We start from the raw sequence: 14,313 nt of genomic DNA, 5'->3' as shown, positions 1-14,313 counted from the left end.
GAATGCACAGGTAGAAAAGTGGCTGACTCCGCAGCAACTGGATATCGGCAAAGTGGTTTGAGACAACGGAACAAATTTGTTGGCGGCTTTGAAGTTGGGCAAGTTGACACATGTGCCGTGCATGGCACATGTGTGTAATCTGATCGTACAACGCTTTGTGCATAAGTACACAGGCTTACAGGACTTCCTGAAGCAGGCCAGGAAGGTGTGTGGCAATTTCAGGCGTTCCTACACGGCCATGGCGCACTTTGCAGATATCCAGCGGCGAAACAACATGCCAGTGAGGCGCTTGATTTGCGACAGCCCGACACATTTGAATTCATCACTCCTAATGTTCGACCGCCTGCTCCAACAAGAAAAAGCCGTTAATGAATATTTGTATGACCGGGGTGCTAGGAAAGCCTCTGGGGAGCTGGGAATTTTTTTTGCCACATTACTGAACGCTCATGCGCAATGCCTGTAGGCTCATGCGTTCTTTTGAGGAGGTGACAAACCTAGACAGTCGCACCGAAGGCACCGTCAGCGACATCATACCATTTGTTTTCTTCCTGGAGCGTGCCCTGCGAAGAGTGCTGGATCAGGCCGTAGAAGGGCGTGAAGAGGAAGAGTTGTGGTCACCATCACCACCAGAAACAGCCTTATCAGCATCGCTTGCTGGCCCTGCGGCAACGCTGGAAGAGGATTGTGAGGAAGAGGAGTCAGAGGAGGAATGTGGCTTTGAGGAGGAGGAGGAAGACCAACCACAACAGGCATCCCAGGGTGCTCCTTGTCACCTATCTGGTAGCCGTGGTGTTGTACGTGGCTGGGGGGAAGAACATACCTTCATTGAGATCACTGAGGAGGAGGAACGGGAAATGAGTAGCTCGGCATCCAACCTTGTGCAAATGGGGTCTTTCATGCTGTCGTGCCTGTTGAGGGACCCTCGTATAAAAAGGCTGAAGGAGAACGACCTGTACTGGGTGTCCACGCTACTAGACCCCCGGTATAAGCAGAAAGTGGCTGAAATGTTACCAAATTACAACAAGTCGGAAAGGATGCAGCATTTGCAAAATAAATTAAAAGGTATGCTTTACACAGCGTATAAGGGTCTATAAGGGTGATGTCACAGAACAATGGGAATCTAACAGGGGCAGAGGTGAAAGTCATCCTCCTCCTCCCACGACCACGCCGGCAAAGACAGGATGCTTTAAAGACGTGTTGTTGATGGAGGACATGTGGAGCTTTTTAAGTCCTACGCATCGCCACAGCCCTTTGGGATCCACCCTCAGAGAACGACTCGACCAACGGGTAGCAGACTACCTCACCTTAACTGCAGATATCGACACTCTGAGGAGCGATGAACCCCTTGACTATTGTCACTGAGAAGAGAAGTCGCCTAGGTCAAAAATGTCTAGATTACCTCACCTTTATTAAGATGAATGAGGGATGGATCCCAAAGGGACTGACAGTGGGCGATACATTCGACTAAAAAAGGCCTGATGAGATGAGCTGCCTTGGGCTAAAAATGGTCCACACGCTGCTGTATTTTAGCTCTGAATGCCGGTTGACTTGCGTGACTTATCCGCCACCAACTAGTGTTCAAGCCGCAATGTTTTAGGGCACTTTCTGCAACAATACCTAATTTTTCAGGCATGTGTACATGCCTAATTTTTCGGCCCTCTGGTGCTCCACTGTGGCTTCAAAAACCAAACCAAAAAAAAAGGCACATAAAAGGGATTAAACAGATAGGAATAGTACTACTTAACACACCACTCCTATCTGGTGGCACATTAGATTGCACGCGCAGTGCCCCAAATTTGAAGTAGGAGGACCGACCAAGCATCTTTTTCCATCTCCCGGTTCCTAAAATCGATGCCATATACACGTCCCCTGATAGGGCGCCAGCTCGTTATTCTCTTGGGCGCCAACTCGTTATACTCTTTTTCACTTCACTAGGGACACTTTATTGCACTATGGGCACTTAGACCCACTCTTTGTCTTGCACAGTGTTATTCCTAGCCAGCATCTGTGATGGGAAATCAGGCAGTCATCTAAACGTTTAGATTGAGCTTTAGCTTAGAACACCCTTGAAGGTGTTTAAGGATATTAGGGCTAGTTTAGAGGATTCTTCTTAGACCTCTCTGAGTCTTTATAGCCCCTCTACCTATCCAGCATTTCTAGAAACTAGCTAAGAGAAAGGGTGTCTGTGTGTCTGTGATACATTTAACTTTATATCACCTTATTGACACTTTATCACTCCGGTCTCCATACTCTCTGCCTATACCCATCGATTTTAGAGGGAATTTCCTTGCCCCTAACAATATTATATAATAGGTAATAGTATTACCATTATTACACAATTAGGTCTATGAGGACAGGTGTCAATCCATATCTGCCAAGTGACCCTATGTAGGGAGAACAGTCTCTATTCTGCTCTGTGTCAGTGTGTATCATGGTCTCTGAGGACAGGTGTCAATCCATATCTGCCAAGTGACCCTATGTAGGGGGAACAGTCTCTATTCTGCTCTGTGTCAGTGTGTATCATGGTCTCTGAGGACAGGTGTCAATCCATATCTGCCAAGTGACCCTATGTAGGAGGAACAGTCTCTATTCTGCTCTGTGTCAGTGTGTATCATGGTCTCTGAGGACAGGTGTCAATCAATATCTGCCAAGTGACCCTATGTAGGGGGAACAGTCTCTATTCTGCTTTGTGTCAGTGTGTATCATGGTCTCTGAGGACAGGTGTCAATCCATATCTGCCAAGTGACCCTATGTAGGAGGAACAGTCTCTATTCTGCTCTGTGTCAGTGTGTATCAGGGGCTCTGAGGACAGGTGTCAATCCATATCTGCCAAGTGACCCTATGTAGGGGGAACAGTCTATATTATGCTCTCTGTCAGTGTGTATCATGGTCTCTGAGGACAGGTGTCAATCCATATCTGCCAAGTGACCCTATGTAGGGGGAACAGTCCCTATTCTGCTCTGTGTCAGTGTGTATCAGGGATCCTTAGGACAGGTGTCAATCCATATCTGCCAAGTGACCCTATGTAGGGAGAACAATCTCTATTCTGCTCTGTGTCAGTGTGTATCATGGTCTCTGAGGACAGGTGTCAATCCATATCTGCCAAGTGACCCTATGTAGGGGGAACAGTCTCTATTCTGCTCTGTGTCAGTGTGTATCATGGTCTCTGAGGACAGGTTTTCAATCCATATCTGCCAAGTGACCCTATGTAGGAGGAACAGTCTCTATTCTGCTCTGTGTCAGTGTGTATCATGGTCTCTGAGGACAGGTGTCAATCAATATCTGCCAAGTGACCCTATGTAGGGGGAACAGTCTCTATTCTGCTTTGTGTCAGTGTGTATCAGGGGCTCTGAGGACAGGTGTCAATCCATATCTGCCAAGTGACCCTATGTAGGGGGAACAGTCTATATTATGCTCTCTGTCAGTGTGTATCATGGTCTCTGAGGACAGGTGTCAATCCATATCTGCCAAGTGACCCTATGTAGGGGGAACAGTCCCTATTCTGCTCTGTGTCAGTGTGTATCAGGGATCCTTAGGACAGGTGTCAATCCATATCTGCCAAGTGACCCTATGTAGGGAGAACAATCTCTATTCTGCTCTGTGTCAGTGTGTATCATGGTCTCTGAGGACAGGTGTCAATCCATATCTGCCAAGTGACCCTATGTAGGGGGAACAGTCTCTATTCTGCTCTGTGTCAGTGTGTATCATGGTCTCTGAGGACAGGTTTTCAATCCATATCTGCCAAGTGACCCTATGTAGGAGGAACAGTCTCTATTCTGCTCTGTGTCAGTGTGTATCATGGTCTCTGAGGACAGGTGTCAATCAATATCTGCCAAGTGACCCTATGTAGGGGGAACAGTCTCTATTCTGCTTTGTGTCAGTGTGTATCATGGTCTCTGAGGACAGGTGTCAATCCATATCTGCCAAGTGACCCTATGTAGGAGGAACAGTCTCTATTCTGCTCTGTGTCAGTGTGTATCATGGTCTCTGAGGGCAGGTGTCAATCCATATCTGCCAAGTGACCCTATGTAGGGGGAACAGTCCCTATTCTGCTCTTTGTCAGTGTGTATCAGGGATCCTTAGGACAGGTGTCAATCCATATCTGCCAAGTGACCCTATGTAGGGAGAACAATCTCTATTCTGCTCTGTGTCAGTGTGTATCATGGTCTCTGAGGACAGGTGTCAATCAATATCTGCCAAGTGACCCTATGTAGGGGGAACAGTCTCTATTCTGCTCTGTGTCAGTGTGTATCAGGGGCTCTGAGGACAGGTGTCAATCCATATCTGCCAAGTGACCCTATGTAGGGGGAACAGTCTATATTATGCTCTCTGTCAGTGTGTATCATGGTCTCTGAGGACAGGTGTCAATCCATATCTGCCAAGTGACCCTATGTAGGGGGAACAGTCCCTATTCTGCTCTGTGTCAGTGTGTATCAGGGATCCTTAGGACAGGTGTCAATCCATATCTGCCAAGTGACCCTATGTAGGGAGAACAATCTCTATTCTGCTCTGTGTCAGTGTGTATCATGGTCTCTGAGGACAGGTGTCAATCCATATCTGCCAAGTGACCCTATGTAGGGGGAACAGTCTCTATTCTGCTCTGTGTCAGTGTGTATCATGGTCTCTGAGGACAGGTTTTCAATCCATATCTGCCAAGTGACCCTATGTAGGAGGAACAGTCTCTATTCTGCTCTGTGTCAGTGTGTATCATGGTCTCTGAGGACAGGTGTCAATCAATATCTGCCAAGTGACCCTATGTAGGGGGAACAGTCTCTATTCTGCTTTGTGTCAGTGTGTATCAGGGGCTCTGAGGACAGGTGTCAATCCATATCTGCCAAGTGACCCTATGTAGGGGGAACAGTCTATATTATGCTCTCTGTCAGTGTGTATCATGGTCTCTGAGGACAGGTGTCAATCCATATCTGCCAAGTGACCCTATGTAGGGGGAACAGTCCCTATTCTGCTCTGTGTCAGTGTGTATCAGGGATCCTTAGGACAGGTGTCAATCCATATCTGCCAAGTGACCCTATGTAGGGAGAACAATCTCTATTCTGCTCTGTGTCAGTGTGTATCATGGTCTCTGAGGACAGGTGTCAATCCATATCTGCCAAGTGACCCTATGTAGGGGGAACAGTCTCTATTCTGCTCTGTGTCAGTGTGTATCATGGTCTCTGAGGACAGGTTTTCAATCCATATCTGCCAAGTGACCCTATGTAGGAGGAACAGTCTCTATTCTGCTCTGTGTCAGTGTGTATCATGGTCTCTGAGGACAGGTGTCAATCAATATCTGCCAAGTGACCCTATGTAGGGGGAACAGTCTCTATTCTGCTTTGTGTCAGTGTGTATCATGGTCTCTGAGGACAGGTGTCAATCCATATCTGCCAAGTGACCCTATGTAGGAGGAACAGTCTCTATTCTGCTCTGTGTCAGTGTGTATCATGGTCTCTGAGGACAGATGTCAATCCATATCTGCCAAGTGACCCTATGTAGGGGGAACAGTCCCTATTCTGCTCTTTGTCAGTGTGTATCAGGGATCCTTAGGACAGGTGTCAATCCATATCTGCCAAGTGACCCTATGTAGGGAGAACAATCTCTATTCTGCTCTGTGTCAGTGTGTATCATGGTCTCTGAGGACAGGTGTCAATCCATATCTGCCAAGTGACCCTATGTAGGGGGAACAGTCTCTATTCTGCTCTGTGTCAGTGTGTATCATGGTCTCTGAGGAGAGGTGTCAATCCATATCTGCCAAGTGATCCTATGTAGGAGGAACAGTCTCTATTCTGCTCTGTGTCAGTGTGCATCATGGTCTCTGAGGACAGGTGTCAATCCATACCTGCCAAGTGACCCTATGTAGGGGGAACAGTCCCTATTCTGCTCTGTGTCAGTGTGTATCAGGGATCCTTAGGACATGTGTCAATCCATATCTGCCAAGTGACCCTATGTAGGGGGAACAGTCTCTATTCTGCTCTGTGTAAGAGTGTAGCATGGTCTCTGAGGACAGGTGTCAATCCATATCTGCCAAGTGACCCTCTGTAGGGGGAACAGTCTCTATTCTGCTCTGTGTCAGTGTGTATCATGGTCTCTGAGGACAGGTGTCAATCCATATCTGCCAAGTGACCCTATGTAGGGGGAACAGTCTCTATTCTGCTCTGTGTCAGTGTGTATCATTGTCTCTGAGGACAGGTGTCAATCCATATCTGCCAAGTGACCCTATGTAGGGGGAACAGTCTCTATTCTGCTCTGTGTCAGTGTGTATCATGGTCTCTGAGGACAGGTGTCAATCTATACCTGCCAAGTGACCCTATGTAAGGGGAACAGTCTCTATTCTGCTCTGTGTCAGTGTGTATCAGGGATCCTTAGGACAGGTGTCAATCCATATCTGCCAAGTGACCCTATGTAGGGGGAACAGTCTCTATTCTGCTCTGTGTAAGAGTGTAGCATGGTCTCTGAGGACAGGTGTCAATCCATATCTGCCAAGTGACCCTCTGTAGGGGAAACAGTCTCTATTCTGCTCTGTGTCAGTGTGTATCATGGTCTCTGAGGACAGGTGTCAATCCATATCTGCCAAGTGACCCTATGTAGGGGGAACAGTCTCTATTCTGCTCTGTGTCAGTGTGTATCATTGTCTCTGAGGACAGGTGTCAATCCATATCTGCCAAGTGACCGTATGTAGGGGGAACAGTCTCTATTCTGCTCTGTGTCAGTGTGTATCCTGGTCTCTGAGGACAGGTGTCAATCCATATCTGCCAAGTGACCCTATGTAGGGGGAACAGTCTCTATTCTGCTCTGTGTCAGTGTGTATCATGGTCTCTGAGGACAGGTGTCAATCCATATCTGCCAAGTGACCCTATGTAGGGGGAACAGTCTCTATTCTGCTCTGTGTCAGTGTGTATCCTGGTCTCTGAGGACAGGTGTCAATCCATATCTGCCAAGTGACCCTATGTAGGGTGAACAGTCCCTATTCTGCTCTGTGTCAGTGTGTATCAGGGGCTCTGAGGACAGATATCAATCCATATCTGCCAAGTGACCCTATGTAGGGGGAACAGTCTCTATTCTGCTCTGTGTCAGTGTGTATCATGGTCTCTGAGGACATGTGTCAATCCATATCTGCCAAGTGACCCTATGTAGGGGGAACAGTCTCTATTCTGCTCTGTGTCAGTGTGTATCATGGTCTCTGAGGACAGGTGTCAATCCATACCTGCCAAGTGACCCTATGTAGGGTGAACAGTCCCTATTCTGCTCTGTGTCAGTGTGTATCAGGGTCTCTGAGGACAGGTGTCAATCCATATGTCAAGGTGTCAATATGTCATATGTCAGGTGTCAATCCATATCCATTGTGATTTAGGAATGTTAGGTGATTTATGCCCTTTATGGATTAAAACCAGACTCTGCATCAATTGTGTAATTTTCCTTGGAAGTTTTGCCATGGATCCCCCTCCGGCATGCCACAGTCCAGGTGTTAGTCCCCTTGAAACATTTTTCCATCACTTTTGTGGACAGAAAGAGTCCCTGTGGGTTTTAAAATTTGCCTGCCCATTGAAGTCAATGGCGGTTCGCCCGGTTTGCCGGTTCGTGAACGTTTGCGGAAGTTCCCTTTCGCCGTTCGCGAATCGAAAATCTTGTGTTCGCGACATCACTAATTGCAAATTATTCCTTTTTATACAACCAAAAAACAAACACAAGTCCTGCGCATCCAGTATAGGTGTGCATACCCAGGTGCTACCACAATTTATTGTGGACAAAGTTAATACAGCAAACGTTTCAAGCAGCAGTCCTTTCTCAATGCTAATGTCCTGGAAACGTTTGCTGTAGGCATTTTTTTGCCTCTACCTCACCCTATATATAGTGATTCATTTTTATAGTTTGTTTTTTTAAGTGATGGCCTTGCCCCCCAAAACATCCAAATTCGAAAGTTTTGGAGGGGCGTGACATCACGAAGTCAGCGCGCACACGCTACGTCATAAAAAGGGGCAGAGCTACCGGCCGAGATGAGAGAAGGGAGTGTGAGGAGTGTCCCCATCAGGTGGGAGAAGACCCACAGGTTGGATCACTGCCTGTGACAAATCCCTCTGTGTAAGGATTTGTTGAGTCTAATCCTATTTTTCTCAGGTTGGCAACATGTTTGTCAACTGTCGGTATAGCCTGTGAAGGCGACACGGATGGTAGAACGGTAGGATGGAAACCATAGTTCATGAAAAAGGGACTGTTTTTGCGTCGAATCACAAACGAGATTGTTATGTGCAAACTCAGCCCAAGGAATCAGACCAACTCAATCATCCTGATGTTCGGAAACAAAACATTGTAGATATTGTTAAATTTTTTGATTAGTACGATCAGCTGCTCCGTTTGATGGAGGATGATAAGCTGATGAGAAATTCAGCGTGATACCCATCTGAGAACAGAAAGCTCTCCAAAAACGTGATGCGAACTGAGAACCCCTATCTGAGACCATTTCTGTGGGAATTCCATGTAAATGGAAAATCTCTTTAGCAAATATATCTGCCAAGTCTCTTATATCCTTATGCAAAGTAGGCCAACAGAATTAATTAGAAACAAGAGTATACGTTTTATGTATGCCAGGGTGTTCGGCTATTTTACTGTCATGAAAACACAGGAGTACTACCTTTTGGAAAACAGAAGGAACATTTTCCCTCAGGAGTTCGTTCTGGAGCTAGGTATTGCTTCTGCTCTATATTGGTGATAAGGGGGGGGGTGCACCTTTATGCTAGTGTTGGCTTCAATATTCTGCTCAGGAACAATAGGGGACATTTCTGTTTCGATAAAGGCTTATGTTGATGTGACAAGGCATCTGCTTTAGAATTTTTTTGATCCAGGCATGTAAGTAAGCATGTAGTTAAACCGTGTGACGAACAAGGACCAACGAGCTTGTCTGGCAGATTATCTCGTTGCCTCTCCTATATAAGACAACGAGATTATCTGCCAGACAAGTCTGTTAAATGGTAACCAGATGTAAGGTCCCTTCTAACAGATGTCTCCATTCCTTCAATGCCATTATTACTGTCAACCGCTCCCTATCTCCAATATCATACCTTTTCTCAGTGTCGGATAATTTCTTTGAAAAGAATTCACACGGATGTAAAGGTTTATCGGAACTTTGTCTTTGAGACAAAACTGCCATTCAGGGGCGTATTAGCCGCGAGGCAAACAAGGCATTTGCCTTGGGCGGCATTTTCCAGGGGGCGGCAAAAAACGCCGCCCCCAAATGCCCAGGGCAAATGCCTTGTTAGCCTTGCGGCTAACTGGGCTGCCGGTCGGGCTGCTGGGCTGGTTGCTGGGCGGGCGGCTGGCGAGGGAGCTCTTCCTCTGAGCTCTCTGCTCAGCTCCCTCGCGCGCCGCAGAGTGAGGTTGGGAGCCGGAAGATGACCTGAGTTTTGTCCTGCCTAGGGCAGCACAAAACCAGGATACACCACTGCTGCCATTATACCTGTTTCAGATGCGTCTGCTTCAAGTAAAAAGGGTAATGTAGTGAAACAATATTGGGGCAGAAGCAAAAGCGTTCTTAAGGGTTTCAAAAGCAGATAAAGCAGAGGGTGACCAAGTCTTGGTATTAGCACCTTTCCTAATAATGTTTGTCATAGGTGCTACTATGGACAAAAACCTTTAATGACCACAAACCTAATGAAAGCTCTCCGTTGGGAGCTGAAACGTCGTCATTTTATTGGATCATGTAAATAAAAACTAGGTTTTATATTTTGTAATACTAACTCCCTGGAGTGCAGTTTTTCCTTGTTTTTTTTGTACACTTTTTTCTAAACCTGCACCGGGCTTTATTGGTTATAACCAGGAGTGCAGGTTTTTGGACTATATACATATACAAATATAAAATCTATGGAAAAAAATGTATGCCAGTCATATAAGTAATTGTGCCACAGAAGTGTTTGTGTGTATGTATGTATGTATACACACACACACACACACACACACTACCATGGCACAATGACTTATAGGGCTGGCATACATTTTTTTCCAGGGATGCTTTGCATTCCAGTCCGGCCCTTTTCTGAGCCATGGACTTTGTGTACACATCAGTAATTCATTTTGAACCTTGCTTGTAACCAGTGTTAACCATCCTTGATTTTTTTAAAAGAATTAATTTTACAAACAGACTCTACTGAGGTACAGCTCGTAGCAGTGCGGATAGTGAGGAATTTCTCTGTCAGGCCTTTTCCCTTGCCATTGCCTTTTGTATCAATTTGCAACTCTGTATTTCTCCACGTCACACACCATATGCTTTGGTTGAAATGGTTGATTTTTGTTTTTACCTGTGCCCAAAAAAATATAGGCAAATATCAGTGTGAGACTTATTCCACCTGTGGTAACCAGCAACATTTTGACCCAACCTCAGGATATTTGTCAAGACTAGGTCCCAAATCACAATGTACAGCTTAAATATCCTTTAGATTAAAGTAACACCCTAAGGGCAGAGCATACACTAAAGTGAAAAGTTAACTATTACCATACCAAATAAAAAAAATAGCACAATAAAAACATCTACAGAAAAGAGTATATCCAAATACACATATTCATACTCCAATAAGCTGCATCTTAGTATGGAAAGTACAACCTTGTTATGTTCTATGTCTTCAAAACAAACTTAATGAATTAACTGCAACTGTAGCGGAATGGGCCACAGTACTTTTTTTTGTACTAAGGCCTTTTGTTGCTTTATTTTCCCTTAATTGTAAGGGAAAACAAGTATCGTTCGTCTGGTTGTTCAGTAAGAACCCCTTTTAAGCTATTTTCCACTATAGGGTTCGACAAACGAACTAACTACCGAACAACCAGGCCACCCAGGAGAGGAGCATGGTGCCAATTGACCTCCCGAACCTGGTTCACACTCACGCAATTGCAAACACACAAACTGACTGAGTGATCCCATGGGTGGCCACCGTTCGTCATATGAACACGTGGCGGCGGCCATCTTAGAATACTAATTACACCAGCGGTGTTTGGTCATCGAGTGTCTGGAACCGAAATTGGAAACTCAACGGCACGAACACCGCAGAGACTTCCATCATCGTGTACGTTCGTGTAAACTCAGGGGAACAGAGCCGCATTCAGTGAAAGGAATCACACGAACGAGAGGAGTTGAACGAACCAAGGCATGAACCATGTTTTTTATACACTTTCATGTATTTCAGACTCCCGAACAGACCGCACCGCACAACCCAAACACATGGAACTATTTTCGTTTTCACCTCGTGTGCAGTCAGTAAAACTAAGACCTCCATAAAAATGTCGAACCCCTGAACCAATCCGGGTGATTTTTCAGTATGTTGCTCCCCCAGATCAAGGCTATCAGGGGATGTCTGAGTGTACGATATGTATTTGGGGTACTTCTAGAAATGTATGACAATTGTGATTTTTCTGTTTGGAGGTAATTGAGTTGATACAGTAATTACCTCAATTATCTCCTAAGCAGAGGGGAGGGATTGTGTGAAATGTAGGGGAGTGACTTATTACCTGATTCTGTATGTATTGGTTGATTTTTGTTTTTACCTGTGCCCAAAGTCCACCTGGGTGGTAACCTTTTGGGCAAAACCTGTCTATAACTAGCTCTCCGCTGCATCAACAATATTAGCAAATGTGCTTCCTGCATTATACAGTATAATATTGTATGAAAAGTACACTTGTAGCCGTGCAAACAGGCACTTAACTGAATACTATATAGCAATCCAATCTTCAATTTAAATGTCTCTAATACATATACACTGCTCAAAAAAATAAAGGGAACACAAAAATAACACATCCTAGATCTGAATGAATTAAATATTCTTCTGAAATACTTTGTTCTTTACATAGTTGAATGTGCTGACAACAAATCACACAAAAAAAATGGAAATCAAATTTTTCAACCCATGGAGGTCTGGATTTGGAGTCACACTCAAAATTAAAGTGGAAAAACACACTTCAGGCTGATCCAACTTTGATGTAATGTCCTTAAAACAAGTAAAAATGAGGCTCAGTAGTATGTGTGGCTTCCACGTGCCTCTATGACCTCCCTGTGCATGCTACTGATGAGGTGGCGGATGATCTCCTGTGGGATCTCCTCCCAGACCTGGACTAAAGCATCTGCCAACTCCTGGACAGTCTGTGGTGCAACGTGATGTTGGTGGATGGAGCGAGACATGATGTCCCAGATGTGCTCAATTGGATTCAGGTCTGGGGAACGGGCGGGCCAATTCATAGCATCAATGCCTTTGTCTTGCAGGAACTGCTGACACACTCCAGCCACATGAGGTCTAGCATTGTCTTGCATTAGGAGGAACCCAGGGCCAACCGCACCAGCATATGGTCTCACAAGGGGTCTGAGGATCTCATCTCGGTACCTAATAGCAGTCAGGCTCCCTCTGGCGAGAACATGGAGGGCTGTGAGGCCCCCCAAAGATATGCCACCCCACACCATTACTGACACACTGCCAAATCGGTCATGCTGGAGGATGTTGCAGGCAGCAGAACGTTCTCCACAGCATCTCCAGACTGTCACGTGCTCAGTGTGAACCTGCTTTCATCTGTGAAGAGCACAGGGCGCCAGTGGCGAATTTGCTAATCTTGGTGTTCTTTGGCAAATGCCAGACGCCCTGCACAGTGTTGGGCTGTGAGCACAACCCCCACCTGTGGACGTCGGGCCCTCATACCACCCTCATGGAGTCTGTTTCTGACCATTTGAGCAGACACATTTGGGTTTATTGTCCCAGTTCCACTTAGTCCAGCAATTTAAATCATTGCAGTTTTAGAGTAACTCCAATGATTACCTTGCAGGACTAAGTCTCCCAGTGGCGGTCAATTAGGCAGCCACTAGAGGCACTTCATGGATGCTAACAGACTCGCCTAAATGATGCAGGACATTCTCAAACTCAGCATGAGGACATCCAGCATCAGTGAAATCCCTATAGGAAAGCATTGAGGCAATGCTTTCCTATGGGGAGGGCCCAATACTCTTCTGGTGCTTGCAGCGAGTTATGTTCTACCTTTGGAAGAGGAAGAGTGGCAACCCAGCGCAGAGAGACATCGGCACTGGAATTGGGTAAGTGACTAAAGTTTTTTTTTAGTCCTTACATGAGAGGCTTACCAGAGGGCACTATAGTGTTAGGAATATAAACTTGTTAGAACACTATATAATTCCTTTTAATTTTGGTGCCTTCCCTTATATTATTTATTATATAATAAATATTATCTAATATTCAGGGATATCATTTTTAACTAGTGTGGTAATAGCATCTTGATTCAAGGAGACGTCTGACTACCATTCTGATTCAAGAAGGATTTTTTCCTAGTTTGGTATAATATTGTAAGCACTTCACACTGGGTTTTTTGCTCTCTTTTGGATCAACAGCAAAAACAGATGTGAAAAAGGGTGAACTTGATGGACACATGTCTCTTTCAACTGTGTAAATATGTAATATATATTCCACCTATAAATAGGAACACACAGTTTACTGCATATATGGATGAAGATATTTTGCCACACATTGTTCACTCTTGTATCAATACCTTTTTAATGATCTATAATTTGCTTTTACATTTGCTACTTCACATTATTAGCCGTGGAGTTTGGAATCTTAGTAGTTTACACAGTTATCCACTTTTGTCACAATGCCCATAATATGCATTTATTACTGCTATAGTGATTAAAAACAAGGAGTATGAAAGCAGTACATAGCATGTTCCAAAATTTGTAAATCTAACATTTCTAATCTAACAATGCATCTTTGTTGTATTATATTGCTATGTTATTTTTACAACCCAGATTTAATTATATTCAAGTTTTCTTCTGTTTTTAACCTTTTTCTCCTGCCTTATTACTAATACATACGATCTGAGTGATAGCGATGCTGTGACGCAGGAAGATGCATGCAGTCCCCGCAAGACTCTGCAGCGCTGCAAAGCTCTGCAATGGCCGCGGCCAGTTCTCCACAATTTCTGCCCCTAGGTCAGAGGATGATAGAGGTACGAAGTGCACAGGGGAGGACTTCCCATCCTGATGGGAGAGAGAGGAGAGACTTACTATGTCAAATTGTGGTGGATGAAACAAATTTCCTGTCCTATTACTTCTCTCTCTTTCATAATATAGATAATGCAGATGGAATGACAAAGTCATTTATCTTCCTATTATGTTACAATCATTGTGAAGATAAAATAAAACAGTTTATCACTGGACCATAGTGGGACCAAAATATCCCTGCATTTTTACCTGCAAAGCTGCACACTTTATTGGTTAGCTGTCGTCATACACTTTCAGTAAAAAAAACATTAATGGTCAAATGTACAGTTATATAAATAATACTTGCT

The 14,313-nt window shown here is 44.9% G+C and overlaps 1 protein-coding gene across 3 annotated transcripts in view; it reads right to left on the bottom strand.

Moving 5' to 3' along the window:
* Positions 1 to 14,313, bottom strand: part of LOC134575564 (calcium-binding protein 2-like) — a 343,677-nt gene that overhangs the window by 225,719 nt on the left and 103,645 nt on the right. Inside the window, exon 2 of one of the 3 annotated variants that reach the window (XM_063434866.1) lies at positions 13,838 to 14,002. The exons of the other annotated variants lie outside the window; for them this stretch is intronic. Coding sequence (XP_063290936.1) covers positions 13,838 to 14,002 — 165 coding nt within the window. The remainder of the gene's footprint in view (positions 1 to 13,837; positions 14,003 to 14,313) is intronic. 3 annotated transcript variants of the gene reach the window in all.

Source organism: Pelobates fuscus, chromosome 10 (genome assembly GCF_036172605.1).
Source record: "Pelobates fuscus isolate aPelFus1 chromosome 10, aPelFus1.pri, whole genome shotgun sequence".
Taxonomy (NCBI): Eukaryota; Metazoa; Chordata; class Amphibia; order Anura; family Pelobatidae; genus Pelobates; species Pelobates fuscus.
Note: the sequence above shows the minus strand (reverse complement) of the source record. Positions and strands in the feature narration are given on the sequence as shown.